A 25,567-nucleotide genomic window follows, 5' to 3' on the forward strand; every position below is an offset into this window, starting at 1 on the left:
GTCTCTGACCTCCTCCCTATTGGCTGTCTCGTCGTTGTCGGTGATCAGGCCTACCAACTTGGAGAGGAGGATGAGTAAAATGCAGAGGACTTTAGAGGGCCTGACCAAAGGTAACGTGTTCAATGACACATGGAAGTATTGTATCATTATTCACAGACTTAGTTTGACTGAGCTCACTACAGGTCAAAAAGGTTGTATTTCAATGTCTCAACCAATGCCATGTGATTAATCTGAATGAAAGTTTCAAACAGCATTTGAAAGGAGATGAATAGCTGTGAAGTGGATATAAATTACAATGATTTTGCTCTCTCAATGTTGATGTTACAACAACCATCATGCTATTGTGAAAATGAGAGGCTTGTAGGAAATGTGTCCAATTTCCATTGAGGAATATTCTGTTTTGTCTTGTAAATTAGGTCTGGAGCAAAGGGGCCCCCACACCTGTGTCGTGACGTTGTATTAGTTAATGTGACGACTGTTGCTCATCGAATGATTAACGGTTTATAATTGCGTGATTAAATGAAATAAGCAATGAATCAAGCAATTATTAACTCATTAACCTGGGGCACCATGGGAACATTATTTTGATTGAATTTCTATTTCCCAAATTAACTCAAAGGATATCAGAATATCGATTTTACAACAGTCGCTAAATTAATCAATTTCCTCTACAGTCTCATTCTGAACGTCGCATAATCCGGGAATCTGCACGGACCCGGGCTTCACCAATGAGTTTACCACACCAATCTTAGTTGATTATTTATTTACTAGCAAGCTAAAATGATGATAAAAATACACATACACAAAACACAGTCTAGCTATTGATTAGGACTTAGTATAACGGGCCAACACACTATGGCGCGTGTTACCCAAAATGGGGATTTAAAAGAGAGAGAAACAAAGGAAGTACACGAGAGAAATATACATTTGGGTTCATTTGCCAGCTATGCTTATTTAAACCTAGCCTTGCCCCGAACTGCCGCTCTTATGGGTCAGAATATAATGATGTAATTAGGTGTTGGAGGTCTCAGGTGGGAAGCTCCGCGTGGGTCGTTTAGGCTTCTCAATGACGCACTTCTCCGGCGCAACTCTCTGGTTGTCCTCACGATATCAGTGTCCTTCTTGGCTAAGTGGTCTGATCCCTCACCCTTGATCTGAAAGGGGTCTTCTGAGGACAGACAGCTCTGTAGCTCAGAGCTCACAGCTTCGTACTCGAACGGTGTCGATACCACGATTTAATGGGGAGTGGAGGCTGGGTGGTTCGGCTTGAATTCACCCGCTTAGACACAGCTACTCGTCCGTAGCTCGTGTAGAAAAGATTTCTTTGTCTTCAACCTTGTGTTTCGTTTTGGGGTTCGTTGACTTTGTTAGACCTTCGCTGCAGCTTGGGGTCAATTAGTCTGATATGTTAATTCTTCACTCTCCTGTCTTATACCCTCGGGTCAGAAGTGGGTGTAACCGCCTTTAGGGCAATTCTCTGGGCGGACCAAGTAAAGGGGCAAGGCCTGGATTTGACTAAAATCCAATTTTAGACACTAACTTCACATTTCATCTTTACCAAAACATTCTGTTTGATTTGGATATTTTCCACACAACGTACAATGTATAAACATCAGGCATATACTGGGAAAACTCTTAAAGGTACAATGTTTTCATAATAACGTCATCTCTTAACCTTTAAAAACAATACAAAAGTTACATACATTTTAATATTCCACCTCTCGTCATGACCACCATTGTGGCTGACGGAAACCATTGTTCCAAAGTCCCTTTATTGCATGTTTAATGTTCTGAGGCCAGTTCTCCATTGTTAGGACAAAGGAATTTCTCTGTGGCCTAAGGTTTATTATGGGCGTGAGGTGTCATAAACCCCCACATCTTCAGACCCCTAGATCTCTCCTCCTCTGTTGGGGGTTTGGGAGATAATCTGTAGGGTGGTGGTCTCCTGTACCCTGACCTGATCAGGACAGTCATGACAGTCCCCCTCTGGTAGGTTCAACTTGGAATGATTCTGCATGTTGCAACCCACCATAAGAATGACCATCGGATGTCCTGGTCTGTGGATCATCAGAGCAGCCCCCCCCCCCCTTTGGTGGTTCACCCTGGTAGGCTTTCTGCAAGCTGTGGATCACCACCAGAATGGACCTAGGGCTCTGTGTTCCGGCCCGTCGTCCGGTTATCCCGGTTAGTGGACCTAGGCAGTAACTTGGCAGACGTTAATAACGCACAACACTCAGGCAATACATCATTACATTTCATCCCCAAACGAGCGGCGTCTTGGCTCTAAGGCTTCCTAAGTGTCAAAGGTAATGAAACGAAAAATTGGAATAAAAACATAAAAGTATACAAAATATGTCTACCACACCTTAATCATCTAATATGGACTATGTTCTATATATGTCCAAGGTCTTGGCTAAATAGCTCTATCATGGCATTGTCTCTAATGTCATGTCTAGGGTGATCCTACTTGCAGGTGGGTAGTTAAGGCACTTGGAAAAACTTGGCCCCTGAAGGCCAAAGCTTACATTAGGGACATTACTGGGCTGACCTAGTGAGTTCGGGAGAGGAGGCTGGGACTGGGCCCTGTAAGAGGGTTTCCGGATCCATTGCCAACTTTCCAAAAATCGGGATCGCTTCCGTCCCACGGGTGATCCTAGTATAAGACCTCATTAGGTCTTCCATTGCACGTGTGCGCCTGTGTACGTAGTAGGTGCACACGCCAAGGGAAATGAGACCAAGGATCATGGTAACAGTCAGGATACTGTCCGGCACCGTCCAAGAGCGGGTGACAGACCAATCTTTTGGTCTGTAGTCAGTCGGGTCGACTAACAGTGCCTCATCCAGTACGCTAAGATCAACAGTCATGGGTCCCTCGTACTGGATTTGGTATTGAATGGCTTGTGGTAACTCAAGGGAACGTTTAGCAAAAGCGTCCGGCATTTCAATCTCTGTGTCTATCCGGTCGTCGGGAAGGTGGTATAGAGCGAGGTCGTCTACGTGAATAATCGCCCCCTCTGGTACCGTAACAAAAACAGTCTGGTTGGGGAGGTTCAATTGGGTGATGGAGTCATGGCGTTCGTAAGTCATAGTGGCGGCTGCGAACGGTGTGTTGACCAACCATCGGTTCCCTACCACCTCCACTTGTGTGGTGGTGGCCCCATCCCTGGCTGTTAGTTTGGCTCTACAGCGTTCTTCGCTGGTGATAGCTTTAATACCACAAAGACGCTCAGTGTTATCCCTGACAAATGGTTTGCTAGGACAAAGGTAGTGGACATCTTTGGTTAGAGTACCCATTAGCAGGTTAGGGGTGAGATAGAAATCTGGGTTGTTTTCCTGGTAAGCTACAACTGGGGGCGTGGCAATCTTTACGTGGGTACTGTCGTGCCAAAATCCTACATTGAGAACCGTTTTCAATCTATAGATATTCTCCAGTTCAACAACCGGCAGCGTCAGTAGAAAACCCACTTCATTACGATCAACATCAACGTGTATTGGGATGGCCGACCCCAGACTATAGGCCAAATGTGATTGTAACGGCCTTAGTGTGGTTGAAGTAGCTGAGGTCAATATGTCGTGCACCATTGAGAGGGGCACTAGATATGAGGGGATTCTATTCATGGCCAAGTGGTCCATAGAAGAGCTAACTTCACAGAGAAAATCCTCCAGTAACAATCGAACCAATTGGACATGGGCAAAGTCATGGTTCATGACCTCTGCTAGCTTTCCTACAGACAGGATAGTTTTGTTCAGGAGAGTAGCGTGTGTGTTGACCACCAGAATAGTGTCCTGGAGAGACTTTCCCACATGTTGCAACCTAAGGGCCTGTGCCTTCATCTGCTGCTGGATAAGTGGCATCTCTTCAGTAATCTCCCCTAACATTCCTCTTGACTGTGGCTAGACTGACTGCGTTGACGGCAGTGGTACCTAGGGCAAATAGTGACCCTACGGCTGCCCCTATCGATAGTAGCGCCCCGACGAATCGTTTTTCTCGCCTGGGGTCAGCTAGTTCTGACTGGGTTACTGTGAACTTTTGGAGTTGGGCCAACATATGGGCAGTGTCTAGCTGGGCGTGCTTAATTGCCTGGCTGGTACAGTCAGCCCCGGCCCAACTCAAATGCGCCGCAGGTGAAATGTGTTGGCGGTACACATTCTCTGCATCTAGGCGGACATATACCCTCTGCGTGTGTACTCTGCAGTTAGTTATGAGGAGTCCTGGATCGTCGCGGAGAACGATTCCCGTAGGGGGTCCGTTCGTGATTACGTCTGCTGGGTTGGTTTTGACCAGGGCGCAGAGTGTCAGGATCATCCAAAGGAACTCCATCCTACAGAAACACATAATCAGAGATTGTTGGATTATTTCAGTTATTTGAATTCGTAAACAAAAATTGTTTTGACAACTATTTTTCTGTTTTTCTTACTTTTAATCAGTACAGCGCAGGACGATATCACTAGTGACAACAGATGTATATCTGGTAGCTGGGAAGAGAATAAAAGATATTAGGTGCAACGTACTGGTCTCCTGGAAGGGATCAGCTGAGGGTACTTAAGAATTTTCTTAGTACCTCTGGTTTTTTGCTAGGGTTTTTATCTATTCGGTGCTGGCTAGCACCCCTTCTATTCCCATGGGGGGAGTGTACAACTTGATTTGGTTCCGGTGGACCCATTTTGATGTGGCGTTTTGTCGACCTTTGCTGATTTTGATCTGGTAAGCTACAGGTGATAGCTTCACCACAATCTCGTGTGGCCCCGTCCAGTGGGGCAGGAACTTTGTTGCGACGCCCGCGGGTTTGGTGTATATGTAGTACCACACCTTATCTCCGACCTCGAACACCTGGTGTGAGGCTTTTTGTCGTAATAGGTCTTGTCACCTTCTGCACTTCTTTCCAATTGTCCTTGAGCGTACGCAAAGGTAGTCTGGAGATGGTTCCGCAAGTCGGTCACGTATTGATGAGCCGTGTAGGCGGTGGCTGCGGCGACATCTCCCGGTTGGTACAGGAGATGCAGTGGAAGGGTCATTTGCCGGCCCGTCATCATCTCAAAGGGTGTCATTCCCGTAGACCTGTTGCGTGTGGCTCTGATTGCCATCAGTACCAATGGGAGTTTGAGGTCCCAATCTTTGTGGTTGGCTGCCACATATTTCCTCAAGATTCTGACAATTGATTGGTTGCTCCTTTCTACCCCCCCGAGCTCCTAGGGTGGTACGCGATGTGGAGTTTAGCTTTGACTCCCAGGAGCTTCCACAGTTCGGTCATTACAGCTGCCGAAAAGTGGGTTCCTCTGTCGCTGTCCACGGTTTCTCCTGGCAGGCCGAAACGACTGAAAACGTGGTTTAGCAAAAGAACGGCAGTGGTTTCCGCTGTGTCATTGGTCGCCGGCAGGCACTCCACCCACTTTGTGAATGCGCAAGTCACTGTGAGGAGGTACTTGTTGCCTCTGGCAGACCTGGCAACTGGGCCGACCCAGTCGATCTGGATCGAGCTCCAGGGGTAAGACACACCCTTGCGTTGCAGGGGTGCTCTGTGAAGTGGCTTGGTGGGTTGAAACTGGCAGCAAACTAGACACCCCCTCACGTATCGTGCCACGTCTTGTTCCATGTGAGGCCAGTGGGCCACCTGTCGCAATGTTTCACATGTAGCCTTGACCCCCCTATGGCCTCCACATGGCTCGTCGTGGGCATGAGCTATCATTATCCCCCTCTGTGTTTTAGGAACCACCCACCTTCGCACGGTGTCGGTTTCTGAAACATACACCGAAAGGTCATCTACAAGTGTGAGGTGCTGTTTAGTTGCGTACAGCGAACGCAAGTCGTGTGAACCTGCCAAAGCCAGTTCGGACACTGGTTGGTTGACAGGATCCGACAGGAATGCCATCAAAGTGGCGAGGGACTCATCTTGGTGTTGCATTGCTACCAGGTCGCCATTCATGAATGAATGCGTTAGCAACACATTATGTTTGTGCGATGACGTTTTCCGTGGTGCTACATGGCTACGCGTTACCGCAGACACCATAGCTTCCTCAGTGGGTTTTTCGTCTCGAGCAGCAAACACCCAAGGGGTGCCGTGAATTGCACCAGATTTCGCCATGCTGTCAGCATGGTCGTTGCCAAGTTTGTCACGACCAGGTGATTTGGAGTGTCCCTTGACTTTCTTCCAATACACCTGTATGTCGTGTTTGGTGATGAGGTCATCACAAGCTAGAATGAGCTCTTTGTTTTTCACCTCTTTACCACTTGAAGTAGTCATGTGCTTTTGTTTCCAAAACGGCAAGTGGCATAAGAAGGTGAGTCTCGCGTAGTTTGAGTCGGTGCAGATCGCCAGTTCTGCCAATTCGTGTTTCACCGCTGTTTGCAGGGTGATCAGCACGCCAGCCACTTCTGCAAACTGGCTGGTCTTGTTGCCAAGCTGAAATTGAAGTGGTTTGCACGGAATGTCGTTGTGCCATACCAATCCCACCCCAGCTTGCAAGTGGTCTAGATGGCGGTAAAAACAGCCATCTACAAATGCGATCGGCATGTCGAGACACACGTTCTCTTCGAAATAGTGATGGTTCGAAGGCAATGGCGGAGCGATGTCACGCGGGGGTGGTCCGGAGTCGGTTTCATCGTCACCACAGTGTTGACACACCGCCAAAGCACTGCCCAAAGGCAGGTTCTTCGCTTTTGCGTAGTTGATTACTACATCATGGCTCTGCAGCGTCATGAGCCAAGCCGCTATCCTGCTGTTGTGTACAGCACCCTCACGGATTCGTTGGCTTTTCAGAAAAGTCACAGGCTGGTGACATGTTTCTATGATCACCTTTTGTCCGCCGACATAACTGGTGAAGTGTTTGATCGCCCAGACTGTCGACAGCAGCGCTTTTTCGCAGTCTGAGTATTTGTGTTCGGCGGGGTTGAGTGTTTTGCTCGCGTAAGCAACCACACGTTTGTCTTGGTCGTATTTTTGGTACAACCCAGCGCTAAGGCAGTGCTCTGAGAAACCGACTTCCAAAAAGAATGTCTTGTCTTTGTTGGGGTATACCAGGCAGGGTGCCTCGCAAAGCAGGTTTTTCAAGGAAGCCACCGCTTCGTTGTGAGTGGCATCCCAAACGAATGGGGTGTCTTTCTGAAGAAGGTGAGTCAACGGTTTTGACAAGTCGGCGTAGTTTTCGATGAATTGACGGGAGTAATTACATACTCCCAAGAAGCTGCGCACCTCGTGAAGGTTTGTAGGTCTTTTGATGTTGCGGACTGCTTGGATTCGGTTAGACTGTGGCAGGATGCCCTCGGCACCCACCAGAAGCCCAACGTAGTTTACCTTGGTCCTGCACCATTGTCCTTTCATGATGGCCAACTTAGCCCCTGCAGTCCCGAGTTGGGTGAGAACGTGGTCCATTTCATTGAGGTGATGTTACCAAGTCTCACTTCTCATGAGAACGTCGTCCACGTAAATTATCGTCCCCCTAGAGGCTGCGTCTGGCATCGCCTTGTGCAGGAAGATGTTGAACTCTGAGGGGGAGTTCGCATACCCGAATGGGCAACGATTGAACGTGAAGAGCTTGTTCGAGAAAGAGAAAGCCAACTTGTGTTGGTCACGCGGGTCGACTGTCATGGTCCAGAAACCATTTGCCACTTCGACGGTGGAGAAGTACTTGGCGTTTGCCACCTTTGGCAACTCTTGGTCGAGCTGTGTCATTGGCCAACGAGACAACGGAACCAGTTTGTTGAGTTGTCTATAGTCAATGGTAAGACGCCATTTACCCGTTGGTTTCAGAACGGGCCACACGGGAGCGCTGTACGTACTGTTACATTCCCTGATTATCCGTTTAGCTAATAAAGAATCGATAATCTCTTGTACTGCTGCGTATGCTGCGAGCGGGATTTTGTATTGTCTAACAAACGTAGGAGTTGCTCCGGGTGGCGTAGGAATACGCACCACATGGATACCCGTAACCCCGCAATCCAGCGAGTCTGTCGACCAGATCTCACTGTGTTTGTTAAACAATTCTCTCAACTGATGGCGTTCAGTGTCATTGACAAGAGCATCAGCCTCCGACAGTAGTTGTATTACCTGTGCATGGAAACCAGGATATGGTTCGGCGACATTGTACAGGTCTTCATCGGGTGGTGACGGCATGTCACTTTTGGAAGAGTCATCGGTTGTTACCTCACAAGAGTGTACTTCGCATGCAGGAGGAGACGCAATATCATCCTCCGTGACGATGGAGTATATTAACAGGTTGCTGTCAGGATCGACATCCAGCCGGAATGCCGATGTGTCGTCCAGTGGCAATACGGGAGTTAGTGCTATTGCTTTTGACTGACAAGTAAACAGCGTACCTCCCTCGCCATCTAGGTCTAGGGAGGACGGAAGAGGCCCAATCACAGGAACAACTAGTTCAAAATCATGGAAGGCGTAATCGATCAATGTTCCTAGCTGAGTGTGCCGAGGAATGGAAATATCCGCTTGAGTCAGATTTTGTACCAGGAGGTAAGTGGATCTAGCGGTTAGTTCCAACCGTGGGTTGCCATTGATAGTTAGCCCCAAGTCGAATAGTTTTGGAGAGGGTTGGAAGAACGCAGTGGTGCCTTCCATCCGGTATCCGGGCGCCAGGTTCAGTCTTACAGAAACCTCTGTGGTTCTTGCCGGTATCAACATGGCGGACTCAGTTATCGCCTTGCAAGCTTCAGGAATAGTCTGCCCGGAAGCCATTCGCACCGGGTCGAAAGACAAGGCATGTTGGTTTGGCTGCGCCAAAGACCAAAGAACTTGGTGTATGGTATCAAGTTTAACACCCAATCTTACCAAAATGTCCGCTCCCACATAGACTGTATGTGGGAGGTCCGCGACAACCAGTAGGTAGTGGGATAATTCCTTGGTTCCAATGCGGATCGATAGCGCACACACCCCTATTGCGGTGAGTGTTGTCTGGGGAGTCGTTCCCAGTGGAAATCTAAACGTTTTCGGCACAAGGGGATGGCAGTTAGCCGTTTTCGAAATTTCGTTGAACATTTCCAAACTGATTGCGGATTTTTCTGACCAGGTGGCCAGCCTGGTATCCTCAGCCATAGTGCCGTTTAGGCACACGCCCCCTATCAGAGGAGGGCGGTAAGTGTCGGCTGGTGAATCACCCAAGCCGCACAAGAAAACCACATGTTCGGTTAAGTTCCGAGTCGAACTCACATTGTCATTTGCCACAAATGGCGGGCTCATGGCCAAGTTCACAGGGTTTGCGTCAGATGCTGACGTCGGACCCACGTCGTTGCACAATGTATGGCAGGTAGCCTTGGAAGAATGCGGCGAAGTCAACGGAGTTGGCATAGGTATTTGTGACCAGATTTGATTGGTTTTCCAATCCATTAGTGGTACCAAACGGTCAATTAAATCACTCCCAATAAGCATTCGTTCGATTTCGATGCTAGTCACATACACGGTGTGTATCAGTGACACGCTTTCGAAGTTGAGTTTAAGTAGGAGAGGTTTGGTTAGGGGCGAGGTAGCTTGAGTGAAACTTCAAAGATTCGTATCGCAATGTTCCGTTTTCAACCAACGTTTTGTTGGGTCCACTGCCCTTTTTAGTTCATCCAGCAAGGTTTCGGATATGAGGGAAATTGTCGAACCCGAATCTATCAGAGCGTGACAGGTCACACAGTCCTCCAGGACTGTTCTAAGGTATGGCCTGTTCGAGTTGGTTTTTCTCGTCATATCCCTAACAAAATGGAGTGGGTTGGGAGAAAGGAGCGGTTTGTAATCTGCGTCGATTTCCAAGACAGATAAGTCACCTACGTGACCCAGTGGGTCCTCTATCGGAATGGGAGAGGAATCATCTGTTGCAAAGCTGCTTATCTCGTGCATCTCCACCTCCGTGTCCAAGTCTGTAGACAAAACCTGCGGGCTTGTGTCTAGAACGGGCGGTACCTGGACAGGGATTTGAGTGGGGGCGGGGGTAATGGAAATGTTTGCGTCCTCTTGAATTGCATGAATTTCGGCAGACTCGGTTTCCAACGATTTTACGCCTAGTCATGAAGATTTATCCTTGTCCTCTTTCTCAAATTTCTTACGATGCAGTACATCTTTTATCAGAGCTTCTATATCATTTCGGTTAGCGTTTAAATCATTGTTGAACACTTTGTTGCCCTTGTTACGCTTGTTACCCTTGTGTCCTGACCCTTTGTGAGAGTTAGGCGGAGGGGCATGTCGGCTAGGTTGATCTCTACGGGACCTGTTAGATTGGGGACGTTCATCGTAGCTATTGTTACGGCGGTGGTTGTCGGGGTGGTGGTTACTTGGTAGCCACCCCCTTTGATCGTCCTCTTTTACAGCATATGTCCCTGATGCAGCCCCTTCTAATTCGAGTGATGGTTCCCGCCTAAGCTCGAAAGTCGAGGTGTCCGGGCTCTTAGCCCGGCTTGCTTTTGATGCTTCAATAGCCGTGCTTGCCAGCTCTCGGAGCGTCGAGATTGGCAACCCGACGTGGGCAGTAGAGCCCAAGTAGTTAATGAAGTTGGGAGACATGTTTGACAGAAAAAGTTGTTTGAACGGTAATAGGTCTTCCATTCCTGTTTCAGTGACGTTCGCTTCTAAAGATAGAGCCTGTCTGCATTCGTAGCGTTTGGGTAGTCATCCAAGGCGTCCTCTATGTCTGCTAAGAATGTCTCAGTGTCGATTGACGATTTTGTCAAGGCGATCCCCGCAAAGTGCGCGGGGAGCATCTGCACTCTCCCGTGGAGAATTGTGGGCCGAGAGTCCAAGAGGAAAAGTCAAGCTGTGGTTGTGTTGGCGAGGAGGCCCCAATTCACTGTGGGCCGAATGGCCAAGAGAAAGAGGCTGAAATCTCCTGTCATCTACATTCCCTCGTTCTCTTAGCTCCGGATGTGAGCTAGGTTGCTTGGTTTGGTTGTCCCGCGATAGCGCGTGACTGTTCTGGAGTTCCTCCAGGTGATACCTAAGGGTGGTGTTATGCTGCATCGCAGATTCCACCTGGGAGTTGAGGGTGTTTATTTTCGACACGTAGGTGTCACCCTTGCTTCGCTCGGCCTCATACTTATCTGTCATGGTTTGCAGGGAGAGGTCGCGAGTGTGGAGTGAGAGATCCAGTGATGCGATGTCCTCCTTTTGTTTAGAGGTCACATTTTCCAACTTTCTCACCTGGTCTTTCTCATCCTTCATTAAATCAGCGACTTCAATGAGTTCTGCTGTTTTGTCCTCCAACTTGGTCATTGTGTTCATTAACTGATCGTCTTTGGTCTGCAGCTTTTGGAATAGAGCATTATTGCTTTGAGTGGTTTCATTCACAACTGTTTGTAGGGCATCAATTTGCTCGCCCCGTTTTCTAGCTAGCTCGTCCGATTCATCTAGTTTCGCGTGGACTTCATCGTATTTAGATTTGGCTAAACCGAGTTGTTCTTTTAGAATACGGACTTGGTCAAGAGTTTGTTCGCGTTCTTTGTTATAAGTGTTAGACAGATCTTCCGATTTATCTGTTCTCACACACAGTTCCTCAGCTAGCAGTAGCTTATCTTTTTCGGCTTTCGATGCCAGCTCCCTGGTTCTCTCCACCTGTACCTTGAACTCCCCAGCTTCCTGCTCGTGCCTCTGCTGGGCACTGAGGTACTGGTGCACTGTCCATCTCTGCTGGTGGGCATAGTTGAGGGCTAAACTGGAGAGAACCTTCACAAGGCCTCCGCCTGATGGTCTATTTTGAAGAGCGTCTGTCGCAATGTCTGCATTTTTCTCGCTTATGGCATTGAAATCTAACATTTTCAGCTCCTCGGCATAGTTAGGATTTGCATCGTTGCTGAGGTCCGCGATCAATCTTTCCGTGGGTGAAGGTCCACTGATTAGAGGGGAAATGGGTGGAAACCCATCTGATGGATTGCTCATTATTATGATTGTCAGTTATTTCAATTTACGTAATGTTTGGGGTTTTTAGTTGGAGGCTGCAAACACGATTTAACTCAGTTTGTAAACGTCAATGAATCATCAAGACTGGGTCAGTAATGTGAGTTGGTTATTACTGAACTTGCCAAAACAGGTTTAATTGATTAAATCGATTTTAATGATAAATCTAACCTGTATAGGCTATTTGGGAATTTTAATTTTAATTCACCTGAAAGAGTTGCTATCTCTAAGTTAACGTTGAAAAGTTTAACTATGTCTCATTGGTTAGAACACATTAGTTTGCGTATTATTCCAATAACCAACCTGGACAGGTAGTTTAGCAATTTAATGTATATTAAATTGAACGAGACAATGATATCCAATCAGTTGAGACTGGTTAGATATCGTACAGCATAACCTGAATTATTAAAAATAATTACTGGTGATTCTTCACCACCGGAGGTCACTGTTAACACAAGCTAAAATCGACAGGGTACCAGTGAAAATAGAATTTTACAATACTGTTAAAAAGTCTACCTAAACACCATTAAGCTGGTAAAACAGCTTTAATCTATTAATCAATTTGAATGATTAGTCAACCCCGTATAGGCTAAAGGAATTAGCTTTAATTAACCTGAAATAGTTGCTATATCTAAGTTAACGTGGAACAGTTTAACCATGTCTCATTGGTTATGGCACATTCGTGTGTGTATTATTCCCATAACCAACCTGGAAAGGTAGTGTATCAATTTAATGTATGTATAAAATTGAACAAGACAATGATATCTAATCAGTTAAGACTGGTTTGATATCCTACAGCGTAACCTGACTTATTTCACGAAAAATGACTGGCGATTCTTCGCCAGAGGTTACGGATAGCCCAAGCTGAGATCTCACAGGATTCCCGCCTAACGCGGGAATTCACTATGAACAAAGAGGAAAACAAAAATGGCTGCTCCCCTTTGTTAGCTTAGCATCTGGCGCAATGCTTAGCTTTCCTTGTGCGGGGTTTACCCCTCGCCGCACAAGGGATGTTCCCTCCAACAAGGGAACAGGTTTACTTGGTGACGTCTCACGTTCAACCCTTAACCTCTTCCCGTTACCAAACGCGAGAGGTAGAGAGATAATAACTTTGCTTCGGTCAAACGAATAGATCTACTCTAATTTCCGTAATGGCTGGCTCATATGTCCTCTGCTGTAGGAATTACTTATGACCGAGTCAGATCACTCCTGAAAGCGATCGACAGAAATAACACTACATTTGGCCCAACTAGTATTATTTCTCAGAATGCCTACATCGGCTGGTACATATGTCCTAGCTCGTAGCATTCAGTAGACCCCCCTTCACACTGGCTTTGGTCAGATATACAACAGGGGTCGTTCTCTCCCGACCAGTATCTGGGTGAAATGGAACGACACACACACACTTCTCTCCCGCACTAGTCCTGCCTATAGCTATTAATGGAATGTATATATCTTGCTACACAATTGATATGGAATAACACAACAGTGCGGCCTAGTCCTATCTTAGACTCCTCACAGGGGGCACCATATGTCGTGACGTTGTATTAGTTAATGTGACGACTGTTGCTCATCGAATGATTAACGGTTTATAATTGCGTGATTAAATGAATTAAGCAATGAATCAAGCAATTATTAACTCATTAACCTGGGGCACCATGGGAACATTATTTTGATTGAGTTTCTATTTCCCAAATTAACTCAAAGGATATCAGAATATCGATTTTACAACAGTCGCTAAATTAATCCATTTCCTCTACAGTCTCATTCTGAACGTCGCATAATCCGGGAATCTGCACGGACCCGGGCTTCACCAATGAGTTTACCACACCAATCTTAGTTGATTATTTATTTACTAGCAAGCTAAAATGATGATAAAAATACACATACACAAAACACAGTCTAGCTATTGATTAGGACTTAGTATAACGGGCCAACACACTATGGCGCGTGTTACCCAAAATGGGGATTTAAAAGAGAGAGAAACAAAGGAAGTACACGAGAGAAATATACATTTGGGTTCATTTGTCAGCTATGCTTATTTAAACCTAGCCTTGCCCCGAACTGCCGCTCTTATGGGTCAGAATATAATGATGTAATTACGTGTTGGAGGTCTCAGGTGGGAAGCTCCGCGTGGGTCGTTTAGGCTTCTCAATGACGCACTTCTCCGGCGCAACTCTCTGGTTGTCCTCACGATATCAGTGTCCTTCTTGGCTAAGTGGTCTGATCCCTCACCATTGATCTGAAAAGGGTCTTCTGAGGACAGACAGCTCTGTAGCTCAGAGCTCACAGCTTCGTACTCGAACGGTGTCGATACCACGATTTAATGGGGAGTGGAGGCTGGGTGGTTCGGCTTGAATTCACCCGCTTAGACACAGCTACTCGTCCGTAGCTCGTGTAGAAAATATTTCTTTGTCTTCAACCTTGTGTTTCGTTTTGGGGTTCGTTGACTTTGTTAGACCTTCGCTGCAGCTTGGGGTCAATTAGTCTGATATGTTAATTCTTCACTCTCCTGTCTTATACCCTCGGGTCAGAAGTGGGTGTAACCGCCTTTAGGGCAATTCTCTGGGCGGACCAAGTAAAGGGGCAAGGCCTGGATTTGACTAAAATCCAATTTTAGACACTAACTTCACATTTCATCTTTACCAAAACATTCTGTTTGATTTGGATATTTTCCACACAACGTACAATGTATAAACATCAGGCATATACTGGGAAAACTCTTAAAGGTACAATGTTTTCATAATAACGTCATCTCTTAACCTTTAAAAACAATACAAAAGTTACATACATTTTAATATTCCACCTCTCGTCATGACCACCATTGTGGCTGACGGAAACCATTGTTCCAAAGTCCCTTTATTGCATGTTTAATGTTCTGAGGCCAGTTCTCCATTGTTAGGACAAAGGAATTTCTCTGTGGCCTAAGGTTTATTATGGGCGTGAGGTGTCATAAAACCCCCACATCTTCAGACCCCTAGATCTCTCCTCCTCTGTTGGGGGTTTGGGAGATAATCTGTAGGGTGGTGGTCTCCTGTACCCTGACCTGATCAGGACAGTCATGACACCTGCCTGGGAATTTCCCAAGCCCCACCCATCGAGCCACTACCTAGGACAGCGTCTCTGCCAGGCAGGACCTCACTTGTCACTGCTAAGTTACTTTGAGTCTGTTTCCTCATTGTGTGAATGGTTAAATGTATACACTGCATGGTCTTTTACCATGTTGATAAATGTCAACATGATATACATATATAAATGTCAACATACAAATATGACCTGTAAAATATAAATAAATATATATATATATGTACCTGTAAAAAATAAATATATATTTGTATGTTTACATTTGCCTGTGAAAAAAGGTGAATAACGAGGTGCAGGCGATAAACCAGCTGAGTCATCCCAACATCCTCCAGCTCTACGAGGTCTTTGAGGCCAAGCCCCAGCTGGTGTTAATTCTGGAATAGTAATTTGCTACTATTCCTTCATATTCCCTTCTGATATTCCTTGTCATGAACTCCATTAGACTGTAGTGCTTCCCAACATTCTACATATAATTTAACAGGGATCAATATATTAACAATTCATTAATATACTTTACTGATCTCGTGAGGGGAGATTTGGTTTACTGGCAGCATACACTAAAGTACAAAATACAGACATTCAGAGACATACATACAGTAGCCAAAATCACCACAAATATGGATACATGACGAAACAAAGTGCATTACATCCATCAGATAAAAGAACACAATGGAAAGGGGAAAGGAGCAGTGGAGTTGGTCAACGTGCTGTCTGTGTGTGGCAGTGTTGAGGGTGGAGAGCTGTTTGAAAGGATCGTGGATGAGAGTACACCGCTGACCGAGGTGGATGCCATGGTGTTTGCCAAGCGGATCTGTGAAAGGGTCAGCTACATGCATCAGATGTACGTCCTCCACCTCGACCTGAAAGTGAGTATGGTGGACTCGATATGCATTGTCTCAAACCAGATTTTAAGGCCCACCACCAACTGTCACAAATGACAGACACATTTTAATCACCACTTGAAGCACTGCATGGTCACTCACCATGAATCAAAGAGGCACTCATGCATGTGTCGGTGTCATGAAAAGTAATCAATGGCTCATTTATCCACTACAATGTTTCCAACCGGAGAATATCCTTTGTGTGAATCACACTGGCCATCAGGTGAAGATTATCGACTTTGGGCTGGTCAGAAGGTAATGTCTCCTTTCTCCACAGCTCTGTGTGTTGGGGGCTTTATTGTGAGCATTGGTAGCAGCTCTCTCAAAGATAACCTTGAAAATGAATGTTCTTTCTTCCTGGGATTCAGATACAGGCCTCGGGAAAGCTCTCAATTTTAGAACCCCTGAATTTCTGGCCCCAGAGGTGGTCAACTTTGACTTTGTGTCCTTCCCCACAGACATGTGGACCTTAGGGGTCATCACTTATATGCTGCGAGTCTAATATACACTACATCAACAAAAGTATGTGATTATTACAGTTTAATAGTAATTCTTCTACCCGTTTCCCTGTTTGGCTAGAGGGCGAATAAATGCTGCAGTGTCTAAGACACCCGTGGCTCAACAACATTGCAGGGAAGGGCAGCAATATAGTACTGAAGTCCCAGGTCCTGCTGAAGAAATACCTGGCCAAGAGACTATGGAAGATCATCAGTTCAAAAGATTTCCTACACCACACATTTTACTGTGGTTCATTTTGTGGTTAGAAGACACATTGTTCCCATTACAGTAGTTGTACCGTCTTTGCACTGCAATCAACTTCATGTAAATTGATTCTGGTCTACCAGTTGATGAGATGCAGCGCAAGCTTCCTGCCTTGCTCACTGTATGTTGTAAATGTGCTTCTGACCTCTTCTGACCAGTCCAACGTACCTCTTCCGTTGGACTGCATTCTTGTAGACTTCCCTCACAATCAGTCAGAAGATCCTCAACTTGGTCTGTCTGTGTAAAATAAACTGGTGTGTGATGAAATAGTGGCTACGCTACATTATTTGACGGGTAAAATGTACATAAATGTTCTTTAATATTTGTACCTTTTCGTGTGTAAATGTATGGAAGCAAATTCTGACAATAACAAATGACATTACATCTATAGAGGAAATGTGTTCGGTAGTGAAAAATCAATCAACCTATGGGGTACTTTATTGTTCAAATTCTGACAATAACAAAATGCTTCAAAGATAATATAAGAACAATTCTTATTTTGGAACTTCTTCTACAGGGTGATGGAACAAACAGCTAGAGCGTAGTCCTAAGAGCTAACGGGGATGTTTGCCTAAATAGTAGCTAATTTTACTGCAGGCAACACCGCAATTCAATACAATAAAATCACCATTTAATATAATGGGAACTGAACTATTGTGCTAACATCCTTCCGTCAATATGCTAAGCTAACCTCAAAACAAATCTAGTACTAAAGTTCGTTGAACTGACAAAAATAAACTCTACACAATGATATGAAGAGTAACAAGTAGCTCTTTTCTGAGGTAGTCAACAGTCACGTTCCAGGCCGACTACATTGCAGACAGGTGCATTGCATCAACCAATGGTTGCATGTTACGTCATCGACTGTACAGCCGGGCATCAGATTACTATATCATATGATGTGGTTGGCAGATGTCTTAAAACACCTATCCAGGCGTTGTGAGATCTGGCAGGCATCTGCAATGTAGTCAGTCTGGAATGCGGCAAACAAGCAACAATAAACATGGGCGTGGAACAGAGATGTACATATCAGGATAGGATATAATACATGAGAACTGGTAAAAGAGACAATGTTCCAGGAGGAGATGTTATACAACATTTTCTGTACTGCCTGTTACACTTCTTGTTATATTTTTAGATTACACCGGTGACAGAATATGGCAAAATAAAATAACATATACTATAATAGTATAGAGGTACAAAGAATATGGGTCAATTAATATCACTGTGTGTTGTATCAACAAAATAAAAAGCAACTAGATTCATAAAACCTACATTTTCACTTTAGATCTAATGGCACAACTCAGAGCCAAAGTAAACTGGAAAGATATAGACCTACCCTAAGCCCACAGGACATAATTCTGTTTAGCTGTTCATCTAGGAGAGCATGTTGTTGAGGTAAAAGGAACAAACAAAAAATTTAAGACATCAATTCTCTCCTTTCATAATGTCATAAGTGCTTCAACACAGTCGAGAGTAGACATCCAAGAGGCACAACAGTAGCATTTTTTAAGACATCGGTGCGACATTTGACTGAATACAGGATACAGTCAATGATATGCAGTAATATGAAACCCATTTCAGTAACTCTCTAAAGAGGTGTTTGCCAAACCTCTCGAGTACCCCCTGCCATTCCACTTATTTGGTCTATACCAGAACAACCACAGCTGATTTAAATGGTCAACTTAAACAATAAGGCCCGGGGAGGTGTGGTATATGGCCAATATACCACGGTTAAAGGCTGATCTTATACACGACCCAACAAGGAGTGCCTGCATAGAGCCATTAGCTATGGTATATTGGCCATATACCACAAACCCCTGAGGTGCCTTAATGCTATTATAAACTGGTTACCGACATAATTAGAACAGTAAATAAATGTGTCATACCCGTGGAATACGGTCTGATATACCACGGCTTTCAGCCAATCAGCATTTAGGGCTCAAACCGCCCAGTTTATTATAGTTATCAAGCCCTTGATTACTTGATCCAGTGTGCTAATACTGTCTGGAACAGACCAAATAAGTGGAATGGGGTACTGGGAAGAGAAAACTTCTTTAAAAGGAACTTAAAAATGAAACGTGTCTAGTTTTTGTATAAATAAGCATTACACGATGACACAAAAGTACAATGTTATGCAAACTGCTGTTATATATCTAGCATAACTATTGTCATCAAAGTAAATCACATTGTTGAAAAAAAATAAAAAATCAAGATGAGTGGCAGGTGTCATGTAGTACTTATGTCCACATTGTATAGACCTGACGCAATCTTTCCAAAGTGCAACCACTTGGCCTATTTCTAACAGGTTTCAGTTAAACAACATTTGGGTTGCTAAAAGACACTCCCTATTCTCCTTCTGCTCAAGTTGATTTGAATCGGATGAGGTAATACTGATGAGGTGGTTCATTGTGTTCAACGTCATAATGGAAATTATTGCCACCGAAAGCTTTATGAGCATCGTTTTTAAAGACTGAGAACTCATGCAATTAAAAAAAACATTTTTTTTTTAAAATGCAAGCACATTGAAAGCATATACACCACATGATGAAAAGTATGTGGACACCTGCTGTCTGGAAGTTGACCGGGGCAGTTCTAGCAGGGCAGAAATTTGACAAACTGACTTGTTGGAAAGGTGGAATCCTATGACAGTGCCACATTGAAAGTCACTGAGCTCTTCAATAAGGCCATTCTACTGCCAACGTTTGTCTATGGAGATTGTATGGCTGTGTGCTCGATTCTATACACCTGTCTGCAACAGGTGTGGCGGAAATAGCCCAATACACTGATTTGAAGGGTGTCCACATACTTTTGTATATATAGTGTATGTATCACTTGTGTATTCTGGTCATTTTAGACCAGGGATGGGCAAGTGACCTGCGCATCAATGCACCAATGCATCAATGCACAAATTTGTAGAATTGCATGAAATTTGTTATAAAATTGCTAAATCTTCACTCTGCCCCATTGCAAAACGTGTTAACTTTAAAACATCCTTTTCCCCCCCTCTCCGCTGTCAAGAGGGAGACAACAAATTTTCACTTGCCCATCCCTGTTCTAAACACTCATATTGTATCGGAGGCTTTATTCATGACTATTTAAAGTGTCCCTTGGCCTGGTGTTAGGTCACATGGTATCAGGCTGCTCACTGTTGAAAGGCCTGGTAGTAGTGAGGTAGGGAGGTGGAAGTGCTCATTCCAGGGTTGCTGAACCCCTGAGGTAGCTGGTTGATGTTGTGGTTGTGGGTTCCAGGGCCCTGGGGTGTGGAGGCTGCTGGAAGGTAAGGCCTCCTGGGGCCTGAGAAGGCAGGGGACTGGAGGAGGAGGGCGGCACAGTGGAGGTGGAGCTAGAGGGGTAGCCAATCACCAGACCTCCCATACTCATATGAGCACTGTAGGGAGGCAGGCCGAACGGCAGGAAGCCCAGGAGAGGACCCAGGTCCATGTTAGCAGCGCATGACAGCTCGGCCGAGGAGAGAGCGGGGCTCCTGGACAGAATGTGGGGGTCCCCGGCCCCTGGCCCACCCTGGGCTTCTGAGAGCACCTCCCTCTGAGGAGAGGAGGAGGTAGAGGAGGCTGCGGTCAGGTGTGGGGGCAGCCCACTCTGCAGGTCCATGAGAAAGCTCTCTGTGTCAGGGTGGGGGTATGAGGTAGACCCATGCTGGTACCTGGGCATGTGGCCATAAGGCTGCTGTTGCTGCTGGGGCTGGGGGAGGTGGTGGTGGAGATGGAGATGGGGAGCGGGGTCCGGCATGTGGCGGCCCACCCCCATGGCCGTGGACAGGGAAACCTGTATGAGGGAGTGGTGGTGGTGGCCCATGCCTGGATTGGACATGGTCTGCAGGGGGTAGCTGCTGTACATGTCCATGGGGAAGGTCTCTATGGGCTCCTTTGAGGGGGGCCCCATGGCACATGACACAGGACTCTGCTCCTTTACGGGGCCAGGTGTGGTGGGGGAGGGTGGGTGTGGGGGTGGTGGGTGTGGCCTGCTGGACGTGGCTCTTCTTCAGGTGGCGTGTCAGATGGTCCCTGCGGCCAAAGCGCTGGGTACAGCGCGGGCACAGGAAGTCCCGGCGGCCCGTGTGCACCACCGCGTGGCGCCGCACATCCTTGCGGGTGTAGAAACGTCGGTCGCAATGCTCGCACGAATACTTCCTCTCCCTGATGCCGTCGGTGGCACCCCCCAGTGGCTGAGGCCTGTCGGTGTGGCTCCCTAGCAGGGTGGACTCCCCCTCCTGGAAATGGAGCTCACCAGAGAGGGAGGTGGGGGTGTGGGTGGCCAGAAGGTGGCGCCGGTAGCCTAGCTGAGTGCTGTACTGTTTGCCACACTCCTGGCATTGGAACACCTGCCTGTTGGCGTCATGGGCCTGCAGGTGGCTTTTCAGGTGCTCCTTCTGTTGGAACATCTTCTAGCAGAGGGAACAGCGCTGGGTCTTCTGCAGAAGGCAGCAGGCCATAAGCCTGAGCAGACTCATGGGGTATTTTAAGAGAGGACCTTCAAACTTGACAACCTTGGCTGCACCCTTAATGGAGAGTGGGGTGTTGAGTGCTGCTGAATGCTGTTAGTGGAGTGTTTCGTATTCTCTCCAGGCGAGGGTCTGTCCGCCTGTCTCCCTTTCCTGTGCAAGCTTCTATCAGATGGGGTGGTTCTGCAGCAGCAGCTGCCATAGCAACCCAATAGGGCCTGGGCGATGAAAGGAGAGGAGTCAAACACTCAGCCGGTAAAGCTCGGACTGGATGTGTATGAGCGTACCTGAGCTTGTGTGAGTTGTATGTGTGTGTGTGTGTGTGTGTGTGTGTGTGTGTCTCTCCAGAGGGTAATTCTTGGGTAAGTTGTGTGGTTCTTCTCCCGGTCTCATCCAGCCACACCAGCCAGAGAAGGGGTTGAATGTGAGAGGCAGCTCTGCATGATTACAGCCCTATATATAAGCACAAATAAGCACAGATCAGCCTATAGTTGTTGTGTGATGAAATGACCTACAGTCATGCTGGTGCCTGATACACCCCATGTAATAACCATAGACATATGTCATTGGTAGTAACACTGTAATTACATAGTACTTCAGTAATTACTTTGAAATTGTAATGTAATGGAGTTGCACGGTTTTTGCAATTACACAGGCGAAAAAAGGAAAACTGTCGCAATAAATTTAAGTTAAGGATTTAGTACAACTATGGTTATAATTGTGCAAGTGCTGCAGATCAACGTTCTAGTCATAGTGCCCTCTTGTGGAAATTGGGTGGCATGATGAGCCAAGGTTTTCTATATTAGAAAATTCTAGCTCTAAAACCGTCTCTGATCTCAACACAATGTAAAACAAGGTATGTTAGTGACACTTGAAAACCAATCAAGTGTCTGAATACAACGAACATATGGTTAATCATCAACTCGAGCTGCTCAACCTGTGTATGATCTTTAATGATGTGTTTCAGAAATGTGCTTTTTAAACGACTATCTAATTCACGCAACGCTAGTCAATTTGAATATATAGAGAAAACAGAAAACTCAATAAACGGGACTAGCTAATGTAATTCATGATCGAAAAAAACCGTAATGGTGGCATGTAGTGCGAAGATAAGGACTAGCATAAAAAAACTACTTTTTAACACTTGTATTCTGAACATTTGGTGAGCGCCAGCAGGAAACAGTTATGCTTTTCATTATTCCAGCTAGTAATTAAGTAATTAACAGAAATAGACATATTGCACTACTATTTGAAAACTGCAAAAGAAATTCAGCAAGTTCATGTCACGAAGTTGCTCGGCATGAGTCGAGTTTTACTATCAGGCTGGCAGACTTATATTTGGGACTTTTCTGTTCAAAATTGGCGTTAACGTACCTTTAAAACTTTCGGGAATCGGTTCTTGTTGCTTTTCTCTGAGATATTTTGTAAAAATATTTTATTATTTTCAATACAATTTGATTTGATTTGATGCTGTCACAGACGCTACAATATTACAGATACAAAGATGAGTCCTCTATCTATCTCTATGGAAGTAGCCCATATATGCTTATGTAACGTTGTTGCCCACATTGCCACAATGTTTCTCGTGTCTAATTGGCTAATTAACACATACATCCCCTGACATTTTTTAAACGTATGAACTGTTAAATAATAAGGAATGTAATAATAAGATTTTCATCATTTTTTATTTGTCTTTTTCGCTTCCTATTCAGGCATTCTTTTGGCCGACTGTTTGCTAGTGTGAAAGAAGGACCTCTGTCAGATGTTTATTTTCATGTCTCATCGTTAAATCTTTGCGTCTCACGACTCAGTTGAGATATTTAATAATAGTAATTTATTGACGGCTAGTTAGAAATATATGTTGGCTTAAATACTCGTGGGTTCATAGAAATTTCGATTAGGTTGTGTTCTTTGCTCTACATTATTAAGTAACTGTAGAAACACACATCCCTAAATTCAAAGACGAATATATATAACGTTATATATATATATATATATAACAAATATCTATATATGAATACTGATAGCATTTAGGGTGGCATCATCCTTACTAGCCAGAGGTGTTTGATAGGTTTGGGAATAACCAAGGATGGCAGACGAAGCCCTTTTTCAGTTTTTACACAATGAGGTGATACAGTATATATACAAATCATCTGAACATGGGGAAATGGTGAGGCCAGATTTTTTTTATGGTATTGGAACATATGGAATGTGTGTGCATAATAACTAATTATGTGATTTTATCCTCGTATCCTTTAGGAAAATGGGAGATGTATTACCAAACTGGAAAATATGGGATTCCGGGTGGGTCAGGGACTAATAGAAAGGTTTGTTGAAGCACTATGTTTGTTTTGTTTATTTATTGATACTAATAGGATAATTAATGTTGTTGTTTACCACTGTGACCACCTCCAATTATTATAATAATCACTGACATCATTAAACACAAATTATCTCCAAGGGTGATATTTTCCAACCTGATCTGTCAATGGTAATGGAACTACCCTTTTTGGGCCCCAAGTTAGATTTGATTGGGGTCCCCTCCCCACCTCACGAAAAAAAAGTGTGATTTCCACCCCCGATAGCGGAAATACATTTACATTTTAAGGTGAATCTCTTGCAATTCTACATATTTTGCCATAAGGTGCAGAGAAATGTTAGCAATTGTATAACACATTTCATGCAATTCTACTCATTTTACCATGGGGCAGAGAAAAACCTTTGCAGTTTTACAGCCAATTTGGTGCAATTCTACCCATTTAGCCATGGGGTGGATACATATTTTTTCAGTTTAAGCTAATTTCCTGCACTTCTACACGTTTTTCCATGACTTATACCATGTTAATGATATCTGAGTGAGAGTGATTAACAAAATCAGTGGGGGTCCCCTGAAGGTCAGGGCTCCTGGGCACATACCCTGTGTGACCGGTCGGTATTTGGTCATGATTTCTACAAGTTTAGATAGCTGGCCTGGGGCCCTGGGTTGGGTGCCCCCTAGCGGCCTGGGGCCCTAAGCACCTGTTTCTGTCTGGAGCCGGCCCTGGGAACAACATCATGGTGAACATACTCTATTTCTTTAGGTTCACCAAAGACACAGCACGGTTTAAAGATGAGCTTGATGTCATGAAATTCATCTGCAAAGACTTCTGGACCTGTGTCTTCAAAAAGCAAATTGATAACCTAAGAACAAACCACCAAGTAAGGTTAAATTTTCCAATTGCACTTCAATCACCACCTCTCATGGAAATATTATGCAGTCAAATATTTTCACTGAATATATTGTCATTTTTCATGTAGTGTTGATTTCTGTGGATTATTTTTCAGGGTATTTATGTCCTGCAGGATAACAAGTTCCGGTTACTCACTCAGCTCTCTGCCGGTAAACAGTATTTGGAGCATGCCCCTAAGGTGAGGAAGCATAATGGGGGAAAAACTCACTTGTCAAGCACTATTTATACCTGGACAACTTTCACCACATGAATGGTTCTCCCTGCCCCTGTCATTGCAGTATTTGGCGTTCACATGTGGCCTGGTTAGAGGAGGGCTTTCCAACCTGGGAGTGAAGAGTATTGTCACAGCAGAGGTGTCCGTTATGCCTGCCTGTAAGGAAGACTTTTCTCTTTGGTAGAGCTTGTGAATTGAGAAATCTATTCAACATCTAACCAAACATTCCTCTATAAACAAGATATCCAGGGTTGTAAACAGTTTAATGAAAGTTAGACTTATTACAGGTATCCAGAGCTATAATGATTCTCAAGCATAACCATGCCCCAACCATTACTCAACACAGTTTAATACAACCAACCAAAAACATCAGTCAGCCCAGACTGATACAGTATGTTGTGTGTGATGTTGGTATGGGAAGAGCAAAATGATCTCGGGATATACAGTACTTTTATCCTTGTGACATATTGTTTAATTCTACACAGGTAAATTTCAGGTCATGATCCAGAAGATGTAGCACCCTCTGAAGGAAGGCATATTCACTCCAACGCCACCCAGCCCAGTTGCTTGACTTTCTTTATTGAACAAAAGCTTGAAATGTCCTGCATGCAGACATCAGTGTTGTGCCTACATATCATATGTTTTTATCAAATGTATTTGTACTATTGTTACTTATTATTGTTGATTACGATTAATGAATGCATTATTGTAACATGCACATGAATCATGTTTTTTCTTTACATCTGAAAAATATTATTTGCACTGAGTGTTGATTAAAGACCCAAGTCTATTTCAACCTTTGTATCCATATCATTTGTTGAAGTTAGACCATAGCATAGGCCTAAATAAGTAGGCCTAACATGCAAAAAAAGAGTTACTTTATTTAACAATTGATAAAGATTAGGCCTATAGAGCATGATGCTGTGCAAATGCACATGTATTATTTGCAGTTGATTGAATCCTTGCCCATCGAGTTACATTTGTTACATTGTTGATAAATTAATGATGAAAAATGATGCTCTTCAAAGAACATGGTCAAAGATTTCCCTTTCATC

The 25,567-nt window shown here is 44.8% G+C and overlaps 1 protein-coding gene and 1 pseudogene across 1 annotated transcript; one reads left to right on the forward strand and one right to left on the reverse strand.

Moving 5' to 3' along the window:
• Positions 1-17,000: 17,000 nt before the first annotated feature.
• Positions 17,001-22,532, reverse strand: LOC115166289 (zinc finger protein PLAGL2-like; annotated as a pseudogene).
• Positions 22,533-22,800: 268 nt separating this feature from the next.
• Positions 22,801-25,308, forward strand: LOC115166290 (trafficking protein particle complex subunit 6b). Its single transcript, XM_029720151.1, has 6 exons — positions 22,801-23,238; positions 23,328-23,395; positions 24,149-24,266; positions 24,393-24,476; positions 24,577-24,670; positions 24,998-25,308. The coding sequence occupies exons 1-6, from the start codon at positions 23,158-23,160 to the stop codon at positions 25,027-25,029; spliced, it is 477 nt and encodes a 158-aa protein (XP_029576011.1). The 5' UTR covers positions 22,801-23,157; the 3' UTR covers positions 25,030-25,308.
• Positions 25,309-25,567: the final 259 nt, after the last annotated feature.

The sequence above is a fragment of the Salmo trutta genome, chromosome 28 (assembly GCF_901001165.1).
Source record: "Salmo trutta chromosome 28, fSalTru1.1, whole genome shotgun sequence".
NCBI lineage: Eukaryota > Metazoa > Chordata > Actinopteri > Salmoniformes > Salmonidae > Salmo > Salmo trutta.

Bases quoted from the DNA above. Each gene is read 5' to 3' on its own strand.
- LOC115166290 (XM_029720151.1), top strand. From the start codon at position 23,158: ATGGCAGACGAAGCCCTTTTTCAGTTTTTACACAATGAGGTGATACAG. The intron at 23,239-23,327 runs GTGAGGCCAGAT...CGTATCCTTTAG, and splicing joins CATCTGAACATGGGGAAATG to GAAAATGGGAGATGTATTAC. The intron at 24,671-24,997 runs GTAAGGAAGACT...AATTCTACACAG, and splicing joins GGTGTCCGTTATGCCTGCCT to GTAAATTTCAGGTCATGATC.